We start from the raw sequence: 23,147 nt of genomic DNA on the forward strand, positions 1-23,147 counted from the left end.
AAGAAAAAGCCTCTTCTAATCTAACATCTCCTTAAATACAATATCAGAGGTTTTTCTTTTATAAGCTGGCCAAGGTACTAACAGGGTTGTTTAAGTGGCTATTGCAGAGATAACTAATAATGAAAGTGGTTTTTGCTAAACTTTATTCCCCAAATCTAAGCATATTAAAGAAAGAGGTATGGAATCTGATATTAGTAAATGCTGGAGGAAAATCTCAGAGCTGTCAAATTCTATCTTAAGATTTAAAAAAAAAATGTTTATTGGGGTGCCTGGCTGGCTCAGTTGGTTGAGCGTCCGACTTCGGCTCAGGTCATGATCTCACGGTTTGCGGGTTCAAGCCCCACATCAGGCTCTGTGCTGACAGCTTGGAGCCTGGAGCCTGCTTCGGATTCTGTGTCTCCCTCTCTCTGTGCCCCTAACCCACTTGCATTCTGTCTCTGTCTCTCCCAAAAATAAATAAAAAACATTAAAAAATTTTTAAATGTTTATTTATTTATCCTTGGTGGGCCGGGTGGAAGGAGAGAGAGAGAGAGAGAAAGAGAACAAGTGGGGTAGGGGGAGAGAAGGAGACACAGAATGTGAAGCAAGCTCCAGGCTCCAAGCTGTCAGCTCAGAGCCCGACCCAGGGCTCAAACCCACAAACTGTGATACCATGATCTGAGCTGAAGTCGGACACTTAACCAACTGAGCCAGCCAGGCACCCCTATATCTTAAGATTTTTGATGGATGGGAATGCAAATGGGTGCAGCCACTCTGGAAAACAGTATGGAGGTTCCTCAAAAAATTAAAAATAGAACAACCTTACAACCCAGCAATTGCACCACTAGGTATTTATCCAAGGGATATAGGTATACTGTTTTGAAGAGGCACATGCACCCCAATGTTTATAGCGACACTATCAACAATAGCCAAAGTATGGAAAGAGCCCAAATGTCCATTGGTGGATGAATGGATAAAGAAGATATGGTGTGTATACACACACACACTCACACACACACATACATACATACAATGGCAATCAAAAAGAATGAAATCTTGCCATTTGCAACTGCATGGATGGAACTAGAGGGTATTATGCTAAACAAAATTAGTCAGAGAAAGACAAATATTATATGACTTCACTCATATGAGGATTTTAAGATACAAAACAGATGAACATAAGGGAAGGGAAGCAAAAATAATATAAAGACAGGGAGGGGGACAAAACTTAAGAGACTCTTAAATATAGAGAACAAACACAGGGTTGCTGGAGGGGTAGTGGGAGTGGGGATAGGCTAAATGGGTAAGGGGCATTAAGGAATTGACTCCTGAAATCATTGTTGCACTATATGCTAACTAACTTGGATGTAAATTAAAAAATAAATAAATTATTAAATGATTATCAGCAAAATAAAATAATTAAAAAATAAAAAATAATAAAAACACTTAGGAATATTTTAACATAGGAAGTTTAAGATTTTCACATTGAAAACCATAAAATATGGGGCGCCTGGATGGCTCAGTCGGTTAAGTGTCCAACTTCGGCTCAGGTCATTATCTCATGGTTCATGGGTTCCAGCTCCGTGTCAGGTTCTATGCTGACAGCTCAGAGCATGGAGCCTGCTTCAGATTCTGTGTCTCCCTCACTCCCCTCCTCCCTCACTTGCGCCCCCCCCCAAAAAAAAAATAAATAAACATTAAAAAAAAGACTTTTGATGGAGACTTTGTCATTTGTAATGAGTACAATGATTTCAGTTATACCTCTCTCAATTTACTATTAGCCATAGTATGATGTCTCATTGTGATGGGGAAAAGCCAAGTAGATGTAGTTGGGTATTTTGATTTTTGTTTTGTTTTCTTGAAATTAGAAAAAAAAATGATTAAGACAAAATAGAAATAAAAAAATGTTATTTGAAAGTTACAGAAGACAGAAAATGACAAAATATTGCTGAAAAAACATTTTAAAACCTAGATAAATGGATTGATATACTATGTACATGGGTCAGAAAACTTACTATTTTAATATGTTAATTTTACCAAAATTGATATATAGATTTAATATAATAGCGATAGAAATGTCAACAAGGTTTATTGTGAAAATCAACAAGATGATGCTAAAATTTATATGGAAATGCAAAGGTTCTGGAAAAGTCAAAGCAATCTTAAATAAAAACAAACCAGGAGGGCTTACACTATCAGACATCAAGACTTGTATTATAATGCTAATAATACTATAATACTATAGTTAATAATTAAGACAGTGTGGTACTCACGGAAAGACAGTCACATACACAAACAGGAGGAGTGAAGAGTGACATCAATAAGATGGCCACATAAGATGTCCTTTGTTCATATTCCCCTCTCAACATCAGTTCAGAATACATCCACAGACAAAAGTGCCTTGGTGGGAATATGGGTTCCAAGTAAAAGACTGAAATCCTGATACAGTCTATGAATACAGACAGCTGGTTTGAAAAGACAGGCCCACACCCAGGCTGTTGACTCATATACTATGGCCCCACCTATAGAACTGATACAGTTGTGTACCCCTAAAGATTTGGATACAGCCCCGTTTAGGTTTGGTTCTAACACCAGTACCATACATCAAGGGACTCAAAAGGAGTCTTACTGTATCCATAATAGGCATACTGATTTTGGTCCAGACTGGACCTTGATGTGGCTTGTGAAATGGATCCAGCCCCTCTTGGTCACAGTCTGAGAACCCCTAGAGAGCACTGATTTAGATAATTACCTATGGATAAGAGAGCCTTTGTGAAAGTCAAGGAGTCCAGTGGAGAAGTTCCAGCATACCATTTAAGCAAAAAAAAAAAAAAAAAAAATCCAAGACTGGACACAGTAGAGAGAATAAGATAAACAATAGAACTTTACCTGCATTATTCCTCCCTGAAGGCAGTATAGGTTAGGGCCAGAAGAGCACCCCTCAGCTCATGATTTCTCCCACAAGGGAAAACGAGAACATGTAAGTGAGCACTGAGCTTCCCCACCTGTGCAGGACACTGCCAAAGAGGCCCACTTCTCTTTCCCTCCGCCCAGAGTACCAAGTCATGAGTTGTAAAACTTGGGGTTGGTGAGTAGCTGGGAGAATAGGAGCTGGAGTTAAGAACATATCAAAGGGACATGGATCCTAATAACTGTGTCAGGAGTCTGTTCCCAAACTGCTAAGGACTACTCACCTGCAGATCATCCCAACTGGCACATAGACACCCTCAAAGTTCCATGCACTCCATGCACATCTCTCCCTAACCCCTTAGTTGGTTCCTGTGCAAATTCCCAGTGACAGTGAGATCAAGCTTTTTCAGACAGCTAGTGAACACATGCAGAAAGCCAGCCTGAATCACAGAAAGACAATTCAACAAAATCAGGAAAATAATATACAAACAAAATGTGAACTTTAATAAAGAGATAGAAATCATACAAAAGAACCAAATAAAAATTCAGGAATTGAAAAATACAATGAATAAAATGAAAACTGCAATAGAGAGCATTAACATTAGACTAGATCAAATGGAAGAATCTGTGATGTAGAAGGGACCTTTGAAATTATCCAGTCACATGAGAACAAAGAAAAAAATGAAAACATCCAACTTGAAATATGGGATATCATCAAAAGAAACAATCTGTGAATTATTGCAATGAGTCCCAGGAGAGAAGAGGGAGAAGGGAGCATAAAATTTATTTAAGGAAACAAATGGCTGAGAACTTCCCAAATCTGGGTAGACATTTGGCTATCCAAGTTCACGAAGTACATAGGCCTTCAAACAAATTCAACTCAAAGAGATCTTCTCTAAGACACCTTATAATAAAACTGTAAAAAATCAAAGACAAAGAATCTTAAAAGCAGCAACAGAAAAGAATCTTGTAACTTATAAGGAAACCCCCATAATGCATTCAGTGGATTTCTAGTAGAACCCTTATAGGCCAGGAGAAAGTGGCGTGATTTATTTAAATTGCTGGAGAAAAAAACCCTGCCAACTAAGAATACTTTATCTGGCAAAGTTATCCTGTTGAAATGAAGCATATATAAGGATTTTCCCAGACAAACAAAAGCTGATGGAGTTCATCACCACTAGACCTGCATTATAAGAAACGTTGAAAGGAGATTTTCAAGTTGAAATTAAAAGATACTAATAGGTAACGTGAAAACATATGAAAATATAAAACACACTGGTATAGGTAAGCATATAGTCATATTCAGAATATTCTAATACTATAATATGATGCTGTGTAACCACTTAACTCTAGTAAAAAGGTTAAAGGACAAGAGTATTAAAAATAACTATATCTATAGTAATTTGTTAATAAATATACAATTTAAAAGGGGGTAAATTGTGACATCAAAAACAAAAATAAGGGAAGGAGTTAAAGGTGAGAGTTTTTTTGCAAAAACACTAACTCAAAAAGATATCTGCACCCCTACGTTCATAGTGGCATTATTTACAATAGCCAAGATATTGAACAAGACTTAGGAGACAACTTAAGTGTTCATCAATGGATGAATGGATAAAGAAGTTGTGAAATATATATGGATGGACCTTGAAGGCATTATGGTAAGTAAAATAAGTCAAACAGAGATGGGTGAAAATAGGTGAAGGGGATTAAGATGTCAAAACTTCCAGTTATAAAATAAGCCACAGAGATACAAAGTACAGCACAGTCATTTAGTCAATAATATTGTAATAATGTTATATGGTGACAGATGGTAACTATACTTATCATGGTGAGCACTAAGTAATGTATATAATTGTTAAATGACTATGTTGTACACCTGAAACTAATATAACATTATATGTCTACTATATTTCAATAACAAAAAAGAGAATATATAACAATCCTATATATGCACCCAACATTGGAGAACCTAAATATATTAAGAAAATACTAACAGATCTGAAGGGAAAAATAGACAACAATACAATTATAGTAGGAGACTTCGATACCTCACTTTCAACAATGGATAGATCATCCAGACAGAAAAACAATTTGAAAACTTTGAATTTGAACTACACTAAAGATGAAATGGACCTAAAAGACATATACAGAAAATTCTATCCAACAACAGAAGAATATACATTCTTCTTAAGTGCACATGGAACATTCTCCAGCATAGATTACATTACAGTTCCCCAAACAAGCCAGCAAATTTAAGAAGACTGAAATCATACAAAGAATGTATTCCAACTACAACGATATGAAACCAGAAGTCAATTATAGAAGAAAAATTCACAAATATGTAGAAATTAAATGATACATTCCTGAACAACCAATGGATCAGAGAAAAAATCAAAGGGGAAATTAAAAAAATCTCACAAGTGAAAATAGAAATACAATATATCAAAACTATGGGATGCAGTGGAAGCAGTTCTTGGGGGTAAATAATAAATGCCTCCATTAAGGAAAAGAAATGAAAATAAAGGTCCTACCTTTACACCTTGAATAACTCAAAAAGAAAGGACAAACTAAGCCCACAGTTTGCAGAAGGATGTAAACAACAGAGATATATGAAGTAGAGACCAGAAACATAATAGGAAAGAGCAACAAAACTAAGAATTGGTTTTTTGAAAAGGTAAATAAAACTGGCAAGCCTTTAGCTACACTAACCAAGAAAAAAAGAGAGAAGACACAAATAAAATCATAAATGAAAGAGGAAACATTACAACTGATGCCACAAAATATATAGCATCATAGAAGAATACTATGAACAATTATATGCCAACAAATTGGATAATTTAGAAGAAAGGGATACATTCTTAGGAACATACAACCTACCAAGAATGAATCTTGAAGAAATAGAAAATTCTGAACACACCAGCAATGAGTAAGGAAATTAAATTGGTAATCAAAAGCCTCCCAACAGAGAAAAGTCCAAGACGAGATGGCTTCACTGGTAAATTCTAAAGAATTTAAAGTATCTAATGATTAAATTAATTTAAAGAGTTTATGCCAATCTTTCACAAACTCTTCCAAAGTATAGAACACTTCTTAACTCATTCTATGAGGTCAGTATTACCCCAATATCAAAACCAGACAAAGATATCACAAGAAAATACAAACCAACATCACTCATGAATACAGATGTTGTATATACTCAGTAAAATACTATCAAGTCAAATCCAACCACATATAAAAAGTATTGCATTCCATGACCAAGTGGGATTTGACCCAGGAATGTAATCTTGAGTAAACATATAAATATCAACCAATGTAATTCATGGTATTAATAAAATAAAGTACAGAAAAAAACCATATGATCATCTCAACAAAAGCAGAGAAACCAATACCTTTTTATATAATAAAAGAACTCAGCAAATGAGGAATAGAAGGGAATTTCCTTATAAAGAACATCTACTAAATGTCCATAGCTAACATCATACTTAATTCCAAAAGAATGAAAGCTCTCTCCCTGAGTTCAAGGAACAAGAAAAAGATGTCTACTCTCCCCATTTCCATTCACCATTCTACTGGAGGTAGATACTAGCCAAGATAATTAGTCAAGAAAATGAAATAAAACACATCAGATGGGAAACGAAGTAGTAAAAAAATCTCTATTTGCAGATAGCATGATCTTGTGTATAGGTAATCAAAATAAATCATCTAAAAAACTATCTGAGCTATTAAACAAGTTCAGCAAGGTTGCAAGATACATGATCAAAATACTAAAATCAGTTGTATCTCAAAACTGCTACAACTGAACAGAAAAAAAAAACCAACCCTGATTTTTAAAAAAGGGAAAAGAAACTAAATTGACATTTCTTTGAAGACACAGAAATGGCCAAAAGGCATATGAAAAGGTGCTCAAATCACTAATCATTAGGGAAATGCAAATCAAAATCATAATGAGATATCACCTCATACCTATTATGATAGCTATTATCAAAACAAGCCAACAAACAAACAAAAACCCAAAGATAACAAATGTTGTCAACACTATGGAGAAAAAAGAACTCTTACAAAGTGTTGGTGAGAATGTAAATTGTGTACTACTATAAATAACAGTATGGTGGTTCTTCAAAAACTTAAAAATACAATTACTATGTGATCCAGCAATCCCACTTCTGGGTATATATCCAAAGGAATTGAAATCAAGTTCTTGAAGACATACCTGCACTTCCATGTTCACCGCAGCATTATGCACTACAGCCAAGACATGGAAACAACCTAAATATCTATTGATGGATGAATTGATAAAGAAAATATGTTATATACATACAATGGAACATTATTCAGCCTAAAAAAAAAAAACAAGAAAATTCTACCATTTGTAACAACATAGGTATATATGTATATATAGAGGACATTATTCTAAATGAAATAAGCCAGCCACGGGACAAATACTACATGATACCATATATATGAAGAATCCAAAACAGTCAAATTCATAGAAGCAGAGAGTAGGATGGTATTGCCATAGGCTGGAGGGAGGGGGAATGGGAAGGTAATATTCAAAATGTACAAAGTTTCAGTAAAAAAAATAAAATACAGATAAACTCAGTTGTATTTTTACATACTGATAATGAACAATAAAAAATGAAATTAAGAAAACAATTCCATTTACAATATCACCAAAAAGAATAAAATACTTAAGAATAAATTGAACAAAGAAGCATAAGACTTGTACACTAAAAACTACAAAACATTGTTGAAATTAAGTAAAGCAGACCTAAATATATGGAAAAATATCTGGTGTTTATGAACTGAAAGATTTAAAATTGTTAAGAGGACACTACTCCCCAAACTAATCCACAGTATCAATGCATTATCACAAATCCAATTGTCTTTCTTTGCAGACATTAACTAGTTAATCCAAACTTCATATGGAAATGCAAGGGACCCAGAATAGCCAAAACAACACTGAAAAAAGAGAACAAAGGGGATTATCCACACCTCTCAATTTGAAAGCTTACCACAAAACTACACTAATCAAGACAGTGTGGTACTGACATAAGAACAGACGTATAGATCATTGGAACAAAATTGAAAGTATAAACCCATACTTCTATAGCCAATTCATTTTTGACAAGGATGTGAATACAATTGAATGGGGGAAATAATAGCCTTTTTACTAAATGCTATTGGGATAAATGTGTATCTTCATGCAAAATAATGAATTTGAACCTCTAACTCACACCATATAAAATAATTAACTCAAAATTGATGAAAGATCTAAAATAAGAGCTAAGACTGTAAAACTCTTATAGAAAAAAATATTGATGTAAGGGTAGATGGGGAGGTGGGGTAGAGTGGAAAGTGGGTGATGGGCAGGGAGAAGGGCACTTGTTGGGATGAGCACTGGGTGTTGTATGGAAACCAATTTGACAATAAATTATATTTAAAAAATATTGATGTAAATCTTCATGACCTTGGTTTAGGCAACAATTTCTTAGACATGACATCAAAAGATAAGCAATCATGGGCATGTAGGTAGCTCAGTCAGTTAAGTGTCCATCTCTTGATTTCGGCTCAGGTCATGATCTCGTAGTCATGAGATCAAGCCCCACATTGGGCTTGGTGCTGGGCATGAAGCCTACTTAAATTTCTCTCTCCCTCTCCCTCTCCCCCTGCCCCTCCCCCATCTCTCTCCCTCAAAAAAAAAAAATACAAGTAACCAACGAAAAAAATAGATTGGACTTCATCAAAGTTGAAAAATTGTGTGTACCAAGGGCACTATCAAGAAAGTGTAAAGGCAACGAAACATTTGCAAATCATATATTTGATAAGCATCTTGTATTCAGAATATATAAAGAAGTCTTCCAACTCTACAACAAAAAAGACCAACAACCCAATTTTTAAACATGGGCAAAGGACTCAAATAGGCATTTCTCCAAAAGATACAAAATGGCCAACAAGACACAAAAAGAAGCTCAGCATCATTAGTCATTAGGTGAATGAATATCAAAAGCCACAGTGAGATACCACTTCACACCCACTAGCATGGATGTAATTTTTTAACAATGAAAAATAATAGGGGTGCCTGGGTGGCTCTAGTCAGTTAAGTGTCTGACTCTTGGTTTTGGCTCAGGTCATGATCTTGTGGTTCATGGGTTCGAGCCCTGTGTCAGGCTCTGCACTGGCAGCAGGGAGCCTGCTTGGGATTCTCTCTCTCTCTCTCTCTCTCTCTCTCTCTCTCTCAAAATAAAGAAATAAAGAAATAAATAAAACTAAACAAAAATGAAAAACGTTAGTGATTATGTGGAAAAAAATGAAACCCTCATACATTACTGATGGGAATGTAAAATGGTGAAGACTCATTGGGAAACAGTTTTGCAGTTCTTCAATAAGTTAAACGTAGAATTACCATATGACTCTGTAATTCTATTCCTAGTTATATACCCCAAAGAACTGAAACACAGGTGTTCAAATAAAAATTTGAATGTTCATAGCAGCACTATTCACAACAGCCAAAGGTGAAAACAACCTAAATGTCCATCAACTCATAAATGGATAACAAAAGATGGTATATACATACAATAGAATATTATTCAGCCATAAAAAGTAATGAAGTACTGATACATATTGCATAATGTTGAAACCATTAAGCTAAGTGAAAGAAACCAGACCCAAAAGGCCACGTATTGTATGATTACATGAAATACCCAGCATATGCAAATCCATAGAAAGAGACACAGATTGGTGATTGCCTGGGGCTGGGAGAAGAAGGGAAAATGAGGAGCAACTGCTTAACAAGTACATTTGGAAGGGGTGATGAAAAAGTTCAGGAACTAGATATTGGTGATGGTTGTATAACATTGCAAATGTATTTGTTGCCACTGAATTGTACACTTCAAAATGGATAATCCTAGATTTTGCAGTAATAACATGGAATTCTAAACATGATTAAGATTTTTTATACAGACTATATTAGAAACTGGGTTAACTTTTTGAAATAAGCCTAATTTTTACAAAAAGATGCTCAACATCACTCGTCATAAGGGAAATACAAATCAAAACCATGATAAGATACCACCTCACACCTGTCAGAATGGCTAAAATTAACAACACAAGAAAAAACAGATGTTGGTGAGTATGTGGAAAAACGGGAAACCCTCTTACACTGTTGGTAGGAATGCACACTGGTGCAGCCACTCTGGAAAAAATTAAAAATAGAACTACCCTACAACCCAGCAATTGCACTACTAGGTATTTATCCAAAGGATACAAAAATACAGATTCAAAGGGGTACATGCACCGTGATGTTTATAGCAGCACTACCAACAATAGCCAAACTATGGAGAGAACCCAAATGTCTACCAACTGATGAATGGATAAAGAAGAACTGGTATATATATATATATATATATATATATATATATATATATATATATACACACACATATACACATACATATGTGTATATATATATATATGTATATATGTATATACACACACACACACACACACACACATATATACACACACATACACACATATACACAAAGGAATATTACTCAGCCATAAAGAAGAATGAAATCTTGCCATTTGCAACAATATGGATGGAACTAGAGTGTATTCTGCTAAGCAAAATAAGTCAGAGAAAGACAAATACCATATTATTTCACTCATATGTGAAATTTAAGAATCACCTGAAATCAAATATATACAATTATTCATCTAAAAACATGAGATAGCTCCCCAATTTTATGTAAAATACCATTCACTGGAACACCTGGGACTTCCTGGTTCATAGACAGTCATCTTATAACTGTACTTGATGAAAGAGGCAAGGGAGTCCTCCAGGGCTTCTTTTTACAAGGGCACTTAACTCATTCATAATGGCTCTACCCTCATGACCTAATCACCTCCTAAAAGTCCCACCTCCAAATATCACATTAGGTTTCAACATATGAATCTGAAAGAGGGGGGCACAAACTTTCAGTGTATAGTACCCCCCATTATCTGCCTCCCTTTCCCCATCAGCCCTATGTCAACCACATTATTTTCTGTCTTTATAAACATTTGCCTATTTTGGACATTTTCATGTAAACAGAACCATACAATATGTGCTCTTTTGTGAGTGTCATGTTTCACTTCACATAAGTTTTTGAGTTTTTTTCCATAGTATAATATATATCACTTCTTCGATCCTTTTGTTTTGTTTTGTTTTGTTTTGTTTTGCTTTGTTTTTGGCCAAACACTATTTCATTATATGGAGATAGTGGGTTTTATTTATTCACTCATCAGTTGGACATTTGGGTGGATTCTTTTTGGCTATTATAAATAATGCTGTTATGAACATTTGTTCACAAACTTTTATGGGGACATGTTTTCATTTCTTTTGGGTTATATACTCAGGAGTGGAATTACTCATACAGGATCTCTGTTAAAAATTTTGAGGAACTGCCAAATTGTATTTCAGAGTGGCTATACTATTTATAGTTTAGTCAGCAATGTATGAGTCTTTTAATTTTTCCACATACTCACTTGTTCTTTTATTATAGGCATCCTAATGGTTATAAAGTGGTATCTCATTGTGGTTTTGATTGAATTTACCTAATGACTTTTATTTTTTTTTTTTAAATTTTTTTTTTTTCAACGTTTTTTATTTATTTTTGGGACAGAGAGAGACAGAGCATGAACGGGGGAGGGGCAGAGAGAGAGGGAGACACAGAATCTGAAACAGGCTCCAGGCTCCGAGCCATCAGCCCAGAGCCTGACGCGGGGCTCGAACTCACAGACCGCGAGATCGTGACCTGGCTGAAGTCGGACGCTTAACCGACTGCGCCACCCAGGCGCCCCACCTAATGACTTTTAATGTTCTTATTATCCATTCACAGACTTTTCTGGGGAGAAATATCTATCTGGATCTCTTGCCCATTTTTTAATTGAGTTGTCTTTTGACTCTTGACTTACAAGAGTCACTACTCTAGATAAAAGACACAAGACTTACTCTAGATACAAGACACTTCTCAGATACATGATTTGCAAATTTTTTCTCCCATTCTGTGCATTTTCTGTTCACTTTCTTGGTGGTCTATTTGAAGCACAAAGTTTCTAATTTTGATGAAGTTCATGAATTTTTTCTTTTACTGTTTGTGCTTTTGTTATCTCAAGGTCGTTAAGATTTACAGTTTTTATCTAGTTTTACAGTTTTAGATGTTACATTTAGATTTTTGATCTATTTGAGTTAATTTTTGTATATGATGTAATATAGGGGTCCAACCAGATGGCTTTGCATGGGGATATCCAATTGTCCCAGCACCACTTTCTGAAAAGACTATTCTTTCCCCAATGACTGTCTTGTCATACTTGTTGGAAATCAAACTGATCTTACTTGAATGAGTTTATTTCTGGACTCTCAATTCTATCCCATTCATCTATGTGTATCCTTATGCTAGTATAACACTGTCTTGATTAGTGTAGCCTTTTAGCAAACTGAAATAGAGAAGTGTGAGGACTCCAACTTTGCTCTTTTTGAGGGTTATTTTGGTCATTCATGGCCTATTTCCATTTGAATTTTAGAATCACCTTGTCCGTTTCTGCAAAAATGCCAGCCAGGGTTTTAATAGGGCTTGCATTGAATACTCAGTTTGGGGAGTATTGCCATCTTAACAATATTCAGTCTTCTGATCTATAAACATGGGATATCTTTGCATTTATTAGATGTATTCTTACTTTAAACCATTTTGATAAGGTGTATAACATTGATGTTAAACCAATCTTACATGACTGGCATAGATCCCAGTCGGGGAGTATAATCCCTTGTATATTGCTGGACTTGATTTGCTAGTATTTCTCTGAGCTTGAATGTATAGACTGTTTTCATCAAATTTGGTGTATTATCAGCCATTATTTATTCAAATATTTTTCTATCCCTTTGTTTCCTCCTCTGCTATACCCATTATGAGTGTGTTTGTGTGCTTAATGATGTACCACATTTCTCTAAGTTTCTGTTCATTTTTCTTCATTCAAGTCCATGATTTCCATTTGGAGTGCGTGTGTATGCATTCTATCCCTTACAGATATTTTCTTTTGGATGTCATTATCATCATATATTCCTTTTAATTATTTTAAACATGGTTGAAGTTCCTTTTTTTTAAGTAGGCTCTATGCCCAATGTGGGGCTTGAACTCATGACCCTTAGATCGAGTCGCACTTTCTACTGGGCTGGCCAGGCGTCTCAAACATGGTTGAAGTTTTTTAGACATATTTGTAATAGCTGCTTTGAAGTCCTTGTCCACCAAGTTCAGCATCTGATGCTTTCAAAGGAAATTTCTATTTTTCCTGTGGATGGGTCACATGTTCCTATTTCTTTTCCCCTTGTAACAGTTTAGATAATATATTGTAGCAGCTCTGGATACTGATTGTTCCTGTTCTGGGGCTTATTGCTGCTGTTTACTAACTTGGCTAGACTAATTCTGTGAAGTCTGTTTCTCCACAGTATGCAGCATTTACTTTTCCTGTTTGGATTTTTTCTTGCCTTTATCTCTAAACCTGGCATCCTAAGGGTCATCCCTGGGTCATTACAGTTTAGCAGTCAGTTACTGATTGACCAGAGTTGTGTTTAAGTTCCTGAGCCAGTAAGGTTTTCATTTTTTGCTGTGTGATCTGTGTGGCTTGGAGACTGCTTTCACATTACAGGGAGTTTACAAGTTTGTTCCACTGAGGACTAATAGCAAAGCAGTTTCCTCTCCAGTTGCTCCTGAGAGAGTGTGGCCTTAGGTATCAGCACATTATTCTATATCAGGCCTCCTTTGCTGTCTCTTTCTGATCTCCCTGTTAAACTTTAGATCTGCTTCCACTGGTATTACACCATGGTTTTGCTCTCTGGTAACTGTTATCTGATTTTTATTTTGAACAATTCCTTGGAGGCATATATTGCTCCACTATCCAAATAAAGTCAGACCCTTCAGACAGGGCCAGGATGTTGCCAATCTTTGAGGTTTTCTCTTACCTCTCCATGGCAGAACTTCTGTATTATAGAACAATATCTGGGACTGTTGGGAGTTGCCATTTGGTTTCTAAGTGCTAGAACACCTCTTCCGAAACAAAGTTGGGAGAGGGAATGGGTGTAGCCTCTACCACAGATGCTATAGCCTCCCTACTACTATTACTGAATCCTATATGTTTTGAATAAATTGTTCTCAATTTGCTGTAAATCCTTTTATTATTCTCCAGAGACTTTGAATGATTGCCTTTGCTAATTTTGACCAATTAGACAGATACTCCTCTGGGAAGATCTCACAGTTTGTGGGTTTGGGCCCTGCGTCAGGCTCTGCTGACAGCTCAGAGTGTGAAACCTGCTTTGGATTCTGTGTCTCCCTCTCTCTCTGCCCCTCCCCTGTTCATGTTCTGTGTCTCTCTCAGAAATAAATAAACATTAAAAAAAATTTTAAATGTAGTCTTGTTCAATATCATGTGATATTAACTGTGTTATTGTATCCAGGGCTGGAATACTCACAAATGACCAGGATGTTAAACTCTTGAATAAATGCTTATTCATAGTTTCAGCACTTTTTCCAGAAAGGGTCAGGCAACCTATATTCACCCAGAATGTAGAGTATAACAAAATGCATATTACTTCAATATACTACCTTCTGTGACAGTCTTCAATTGCATTCTGTAAGTTATACTTTGATTACATACACTTCAAAGGTAAGAAAAACTTTTGTATCTTTTTTCTCCCTTTATGGCTTTCAATGAAATTTCACAGGTTTTCTATCATTTTATATGCCAAATCTTTGAAAGACATACATTAGAGTCTAAATTTTGCCAAAGAGGGAATCAAGACGCAAAGTACTTAAGTGACTTCCAAGGTCATACAATTCATTAATGATAAACCTAAAACTAGAAGCAGTGAAAGGATTCCTCAACATCCAGCCTTCACCTCTGTGCACCAAATCTAGTTAGATAAGCTAAGATTCCTCCTAGAAAGCTAAAAACAATTGCTCTTCTGCTACATAACTAAAAGTAGACTTTAGGGCACCTGGGTGGCTCAGTTAAGCATCCAACTTCAGCTCAGGTCAGGATCTCACAGTTTCTGGGCTCGAGCCCCACATCAGGCTCTGTGCTTACAGCTCAGAGCCTGGAGCCTGTTTCAGATTCTGTGTCTCCCTCTCTCTCTCTGCCCTTCCCCTGCTTGTGTGCTCTCTCTCTCTCTCTCCCAAAAATAAATAAACATTAAAATAAATAAATAAATAAATGAATGAATGAATGAATGAATGTTAACTTTAATTCACATGTACTTATTATGCTTCTGGGGAAGACATCTTTTTCTGGTATTATAAATATAAAGCATTGATGATTCAGATCAAAAATATATTCTGTTAAACATTGTTGGCCATTGTTGCTATAACAAAAATACCATAGACTTGGTGATTTAAAAAACAAATTTATTTCTCACAATTCTGGAGGCTGAAAGTCCAAGATCAGGGTGCTATAACATGGACAGGTTCTGGTCTTCTTTCTAGCTTGTACATGGCTACCTTCTTGCTGTATCTTCACATGGGGGAGAGAAAAATCGGTATCTCCCTTGTTTCTTTTTTTTTTTTTTTTTTGAGAGAGAAAGCACGCGAGTCAGGGAGAGAGGCCGAGAGAGAGAGAGAGAGAGAGAGAGAGAGAGAGAGAGAGAGAATCTTAAGCAGGTTCTACACTTACTGCAGAGCCTGACGTAGGGCTTGATCCCATGACCGTAGGAACAGTACCTGAGCCAAAATGGAGAGTCAGACGCTCAACCAACTGAGCCACCCAGGTCCCCTTCTTGTCTCTTCTTATAAAAGTACTAATCTCATTGATGAGGACTCCACTCTCATGACCTAATTACCTCCCAAAGGGTCCACCTCCAAATACGATGATGCTAGAGGTAAGGGCTTCAATGCCTGAATTTGGGGAAAAAACATTCAGTCCATAGCATCCATCTTTATCAAAAATAGAATTCTTATGTGACAAAAATATAGGCTTTCTATAATAAAAAATGAAGTAAAAAGTTACATCAATTGAAAAGAGATCTTAAAAGTATAATATCAATTTTAGAGAATATTTTTTCTTATTTCTAGTAAACCATTGTGTGACATAAAATGTATCTGATTTAGAGAGAATGTCTGCTATGTTAACAGAAATTATGTGAGATACCATAGACTTATCTAAACTTTTCTTTCCAGGTCATCCTCAAGACCAAGAGGAAGAAATTATGATAAAAAGAAAAATAAAATGTTAGAAATCTAACAGAAATTTAGTATTGAACATTATTAAGTCAATATTTATAACATCAACAATGTTACATAAATACTAGGTAAAGAAAATTAGTTATTTTTGTACAATTGGGATAATAAACCAAATTTTCTATTTTTCTCTTCTAGACAACTTTTTCACTAAAGCAAAATATTCTTATTTAAATCTTATTTTTGTCATGAACATTCTTCAAAAAAGAGGTTTTTTTTTTTTTTAATATATGAAATTTACTGTCAAATTGGTTTCCATACAACACCCAGTGCTCATCCCAAAAGGTGCCCTCCTCAATACCCATCACCCACCCTGCCCTCCCTCCCACCCTGCCCTCCCTCCCACCCCCCATCAACCCTCAGTTTGTTCTCAGTTTTTAACAGTCTCTAAAAAAGAGTTTTTAAATAACTAGATTTGGCTTATTTGCACATCCATTTATATAATCTTAAGTGGGTTAAAAAAATTGATCAAGAGAATAATATGGACTAAAAAGATCCCCAGGGAATCCTTACTAAACAAAAAGACAAACATAAAGGAAAATAGTTTTTTTTCCTGGGTCAAAAACTTAGGTTTAGAAATTTCTTCCATGACTGGAAGACTGTTAGGGGTTAAATTTTAGGAAAAATAATCAAATCCCTTCTCACAATTGAAGTTCCATATGACCTTAAAGACAAAAATATCATGTCCTGAGTAACAATATGGAAAGTTATTTAGAACACAACCTTAAAAACAAAGAGAACACTCTAAATGAGAAAGGGTATCTATTGGGGACGCTATCACATTTACTTCAAAGTGGCTAAAACTTTTTTACCTGGGTATATAGGCAATATTCCACACCAATAAATACTCCTTCTTGTTTGACACACTTTTTTCACTTGGCTTCCAGTCTCCTGACTTTTCTTTTAGCCACCAGTGGGTCTTTCTCAGTCATTTGCTGGTTCCTCCTTTTCTCTTCTACTTTTTAATGTTGGCATATACCATAGGGCTCAGTCCTATGATGTCTTTATCTGCTCTTTTCTAGCTGCACTAAATGATCTTATATGATGTCATGTCTATTCACTAATGACACCGAAATTAAGTCTGCCAGTCCTAACTTGTACCCTGAATTCTAGACTTGGGATATCCAACTGCCTACTCCATCTTCAACCTAACATGGCCAAAACAGAACTTTTGATTGAACACTCCTCCAAATCTGTTCCTCCTCCAGTATCCCACATCTTTGCAACCCAGAATTCCCCCAGTTGCTCAGTCAAAAACCTAAGAGTCACCCTTTTCTTCTCTCTTTCCCTCTCATATCCAAGCTAACAGCAGATCCTATCTTCTCTACCTTTAAAGTAGAGCCTAAATCCAATACCTAACCATCTCCCCATCATCTACCATACTAGTCTAAGACTCTTTACTGGAACTCTAATAACTTAACCGGTCTCTCTGCTTTAACCCTTAATTCTCTTCAGTCTAACTAACCTTCAAACAACAGCTCCCATACAGGTAAGCCAAAGTACATCACTCTGCTCTCAATCCTTCTAATGACTTCCTATTGTATACCACATTATTAGGGCCTTTATGAACTACTCGATGGTTTCTTTCCTATGTCATTCCTTACCATTCTTTTCCTTTAATTACTATGTTGTAACCTGACTGGTCTCTCTGCTAGCTCTCAAAAGTATGCCAACTAAGTTAACATTTTTAAGCCCTTCACAACTTGCCTTTGACTCTGCCCAGAATGCTCTTCCCCCAAATATTCACATGGCCCATATACTTATTTCATTAGGGCTTCTGCATAAGTCACCTCCTCCAATAGGCCTTAGTCCCTAACCACCTTATCTAAAGTAGCAACCCTCTAAATATTCTCTCCCTATTCCTTGTTTCTTCTTTATAGCACCTCATGTTATATTTCTGCTTACATTTTTATTGTCTGCCTTCTCCAAAAGGACGTAGTAAATTTCACAAAAGCAGTACTTTGTATTGGTCACAGCTATACAACCAGCACACAAAAGAATATCTGCCACATAGTAAACTAGATAAATATGTACTGAACCCCAAAAATGAATGAATGGGATTCAAGTCTGAGCACTACCCAATAATATAGTTTTATTTTGCTTTAGAGGAAAAACAAAAGCCACAAGAATGTGCCCTTAAAACCAAAAGTAAACTCAGCTTAATTTCTCTCAAATGACATGAATTTTATTAAAAGGAGAAGAGTTACTCAGTAGCAGTGAATTTGAATTTTCAGCAAAATATTCTAGCTATGATAAAATTTTTTTAAAAGCTTCAGAATGATCCCTCAAAATAAAGTCTCGGTTTATTTAAATGAGCCTGAACATGTAAAAATGGGACATGTAACATATACATATATACACATACACAAAATAGTACAGTTTTATGAAATCAAAGTGGAATAAATGGGAACATTTTAGATTATCCCACAATCCTCTCCCCTTCCTTCTCTCATCAAATTGCTACCAGTGAAGGCCCAGGAAGCTACCAATTAGCTAGAGCTGGCTTTAAGCATTAGAAATGTATCCTGTTAACTTGATGCTGACATTGTTGTTCACAATAAGGAAAATGGCAATATCCCCAGAGGTTTCAGAAGCAGCAGGGCTTTTTGCATGAGTATGTCTGTGGCTTAACTGCCACTATATGTTATCTGCTCTCTTCCACTGATGCAACTTAGAGTCCACAAGAATGTGAAAAATTCCACCATCTAATAGATGAATCTCTTTATGTATAATCTGGTGGAAGGCTGAGACTGATGGTGAAGTCAGTTTTCACTAGTGGGCTAAAGAATCTAGATCTTGAAAAATAAATTTAGCCACACTGAGGCTCTCCTGAGCCATGCACAGAAGGCCAGTCCAAGTGCTCCGAGGATGGCAGTCTGTTGGTGAACAGATTATGGCAACTCAAGTTGAGCCACTTGGCCTCTCTAGCAACAAGGAAAAGAATTTAGTCCGGTATGGTCAGTTTGTTTCAGTCAAAACTCATTTAATGTTGATGATGTGGTTTATGCTCTCTGGTCAGGGGGGTAGAAGAACGATGAATACTACTCCTTATGAAAAGTTTCAAGCCTTGTAACCCCTCTGAAAATAAATAGTCCAAATACCAGTTCCATTTCTTTCCCTGCAGGCACAAAAAGGGGAAAATTACTTATCAAATATTTACTAGGCTTATTCTCTACCTCCTGATCTTTGCCTAGGAAAAGTTCCCAATGTCCTGAATGCACATACCAAGAGTTAGCTCAGAGGAGCCAGGTTTATAACTGGAACTCAGGCACTAAGTAATATTCAAACCAGAAAGTACCCATAATTTAAGGGCTAAACATTCCTTTTATTATACTGGCAAAAAATTTTTTAGCTGTTCAACTGAACAAGTACTATGAAATGGAAATGGGTCATCATTCGCACGTTCTAGAAATTTAACATTTAAAATAGCTAACATGGGACCAGACATTATATTACTGCCTACATTAAATATGTACACAACAGAGTTTCTGTAACAATGAGACAACTGTGTTAGGTTTTGTTGAATCAGCCTCATTACAGTCACACTTTGAATACATGCAACTGTATTATAAAATGAGAAAATGCACAGATACAACAGCAAGAGTCAAACTATGAATAGCTGTATCTTAGAGAAGACTGTATAGGGTATGTGCCAATAAATGCACATCAAAGTCACTGGAATGAATTCAGAAGGCAAACACTTCACTTTGACTTTGTGGAGGCAGCAGGATTAAGGTTGGGAGAAAAGTGAAGGTATAAATTTTTTGATGAAATGAAGCTGTAGTAAATCCCTGAACATGATGAATATAAATTTATTTACCCGAACAGAGCTCATGTTTACTCTCCTTTCTTCTGGCCATTCCTTAAAAAACAAAAGCAAAAAAGAAGTGGGGAGATATGAGGATGGAAATATTTGGTTAGTAAAAATTACTAGAAAATTAAGATAGCTCTTCATTGTCTGATTCATTTGCTACATTTTATTCCTGCTATCACTTTTGGATTCCTTTTGAATAAACACTCACGATAGCCTTCGATATTGCTCCCTAGAGTACACACAGAAGGAAAATAAGATCACAGTGAAGAAAGTATACATCATTTTGCTAATTTATGGCCTCAAATATGTACTCAGTCACTGGGGTGAAGATGAAAGATGTTAGAGAAGGCTTCTTCTGAGGTATAGGACACCCGAACGGAGTCCTGAAGGATGAGAAGGAAGTCTGGTGAGGCAGTCTCTGTACACAGTAGATTCTATAAAAACTGTGATTCTTTATGAAAACGCAGATCTAGGTGATCTCATTTATTTCCTATCTTTAACTATCACCCACTATACTTCAATGAAAAGTCATTAATTCTAAAACAAACATTTTTATATATTACTAAAACTACGCCTATTAAACTATATATAACACAACGTCTTCTAACACTTAAAATTTAAAACATTTTTATTTTATAATGATTGAGTTTTAGACGTAGGCAGATTTTGATCATATATCCTTTTTATAAACATGAAATGATAAATATAAACAAAATTAAGTAGGGAAAGTATTCAGAGTCCTACTCTTCTGAATTACTTTTCTACTCAAGAGCTGTAGATAACTATGTTTTTTTTCCCACACAATATCATCTTCTGTGCCAGAGTGTTGGCAATGGAACATTTCTTATAAGAACTAAAAGATACTGGTACTGGGATCCCAATTACATAAACCTAACCTACTTTTGGCACCTGCTTCTAAGAAAGTCCATAACATGTATAGTTTACTGCTTCCCTCCCCTCTTTCCTCCAGGACATTTGGTTTTTGGGGCTTAAAAGAGTGTTCCAATATTTCCTGCAAGTTTTTTCCCCAAGCTTCTGACAACCATCCCACAAGGTCTGATTTTGGCAACCCCCCAGGGCACACTCAAAAACAGCAAATGATGGGGCACGTGGGTAGTTCAGTAGGTTGAGTGTCTGACTTCGGCTCAGGTCATGAACTCGCGGTTTGTGGGTTTGAGTCCCATGTCAGACTCTGTGCTGACAGCTCAGAGCCTGGAGCTTACTTCCGATTCTGTCTCCCTCTCTCTCTCTCTCTCTGCCCCTCCCCCCTCACACTCTGTCTCTCTCTCTCTCTCAAAAATAAATAAACATTTAAAAAAATATTAAAAAAACAGCAAATGACAACTATATCTTGATTGCTGCCTGGCTGACACTGATCACAAGACTCATCCTGATCTCTGAGAAGTTCAAAAGTGAAAAAAATGTGTTTTTACCGATTAAATATACTCTAAACTCCATGCTGATGAATTCCATATTTATATCTCTAGTTCCAACTTCTCTCTTGTGCTGCAAGTCCAGCTACAAACTGCCTAATTACACTTCTCTTAGATATCTAACAGGTATCTCAAACCTAAGTAGGTCAAAACAGAACTTGAGTCTCAACTTGCCCTCCCCCAAAACCAAAATAACTTCTCCTATTCTTTCATCATTATTCCTGTTATTAATAAGTGGAACCAACATCAACCCAGTTGCTCAAGTAAAAAAACTCGAAAGTCCTTTTCTTTTCCTCATTCCCACTTCCAATAAAATCATCAAGTCCTGCCTGTTCTACCTCTGCAATATATCTCAAACCAGTCCACTTCTATCCATCTCCACTACCACCACATATATACAAATCTCTATTGCTATCTCCTGTATAGACTCCACCAACAGCCTCCTTATTGGTGCCCCTGCAGCCACTTGGGCCTCCTCTTATAACTCTGTCCTCCAGAAAAAAGCCAAAGTGATGTCTATTAAACATAAACTCAGACCATACTACAACCCTGCTTTAAAATTTTTTAATTGTTTCCCATGACACTCCTAACAGACTCATAAGAGAGATAGCCCCTGAATCTCTGCCACCTTATTTCATTCCATTTTCCCTCTTTTCCTTAAGCTCTAAGCCAAACTGGCCTTCGTTTTTCCCTTGAACCCCTTGAGCCACTGTGCCATTCCCACTGCCTAGAATGCTCTTCTTCCAGCTATTCTTAGGCTGGCTTATTCTCATCTTTTAGAAGAAATCTCAGACCAAATACCACCTTCTCAAAAAGCCTTCCTTAAATACCCATTCCTCACAACTCCCCAGTCACTTTCTCTCACCCCACCCTGTTTATGTTCTTCATAGCACTTCTCAAAATTTATAATTATCATGTTTATTTATTCCTTACTTGTTTATTGTTTGTTCTCATCAGAATATAAACTCCATTTGGGCAGAGATACTGGTATTTGTCTCCATAGGCACTATACTCCCAGTGTGAGAAGCACAGTAAACACAAAAATATTTGTTGAATGAATAAAGAAACAACTATTGATTCAAAGGTAATTATGATAATAAAATGTAGAGCTTCAAAATTGCCTGAAATGAAGGCTCTTCAAATGTTGAAAATATTTTGACTCATTAAGTGAACAGAGCTCTTTGACACTGAAAACTGATTGGTCAAATTATATTTACTAAATTATCTCTAAAAAGCTGACTAATTTGAAACATTAACAATGTTAAAATTCAGTAAAATCAAAATGTCAGAATCAAATCATACTACCATGGTATCAGAGGTTATTTTTACCATCTCAAAGGTAAGATACTTAGATAATGAACAGTTAGTTGGTGACAAGGGCTCAAAAAGGCGCTCTTTTTAAAACAAAGATTGACATTAAAGCCTAGTACTTTCAGAACCATATAGAAACATCATCAGTTTAAAAACTGGCAGTTTCAGGGGCGTCTGGGTGGCTCAGTCGGTTGAGCGTCCAACTTCAGCTCAGGTCATGATCTGACGTTTCCTGAGTTTGAGCCCCACGTCGGGCTCTGTGCTGACAGCTCGGAGGCTGGAGCCTGCTTCAGATTCTGTGTCTCCCTCTCTCTCTGCCCCTCCCCCACTCATGCTCTGTCTCTCTTTGTCTCAGAAATAAATAAACATTAAAAAATTTTTTTAAAAAAACTGGCAGTTTCACATTTTGCCAAATGTGCTCTATGCCACTAGAATTTA

The 23,147-nt window shown here is 36.1% G+C and overlaps 1 protein-coding gene across 1 annotated transcript in view; it reads right to left on the reverse strand.

Annotated features, from left to right (window-relative positions):
• Positions 1–18,318: 18,318 nt before the first annotated feature.
• CENPI (centromere protein I) overlaps positions 18,319–23,147 on the reverse strand; it is a 91,281-nt gene continuing 86,452 nt past the window's right edge. Inside the window, exons 20-21 of the mRNA XM_081792854.1 lie at positions 19,972–20,013; positions 18,319–19,269 (exon numbers count right to left, since the gene is read on the reverse strand). Of these exons, the coding sequence (XP_081648980.1) occupies positions 19,135–19,269; positions 19,972–20,013 (177 nt within the window). The 3' untranslated portion in view covers positions 18,319–19,134. The remainder of the gene's footprint in view (positions 19,270–19,971; positions 20,014–23,147) is intronic.

Source organism: Panthera onca, chromosome X, assembly GCF_046562875.1.
Source record: "Panthera onca isolate mPanOnc1 chromosome X, mPanOnc1 haplotype 2, whole genome shotgun sequence".
In the NCBI taxonomy this organism is placed as follows: Eukaryota; Metazoa; Chordata; class Mammalia; order Carnivora; family Felidae; genus Panthera; species Panthera onca.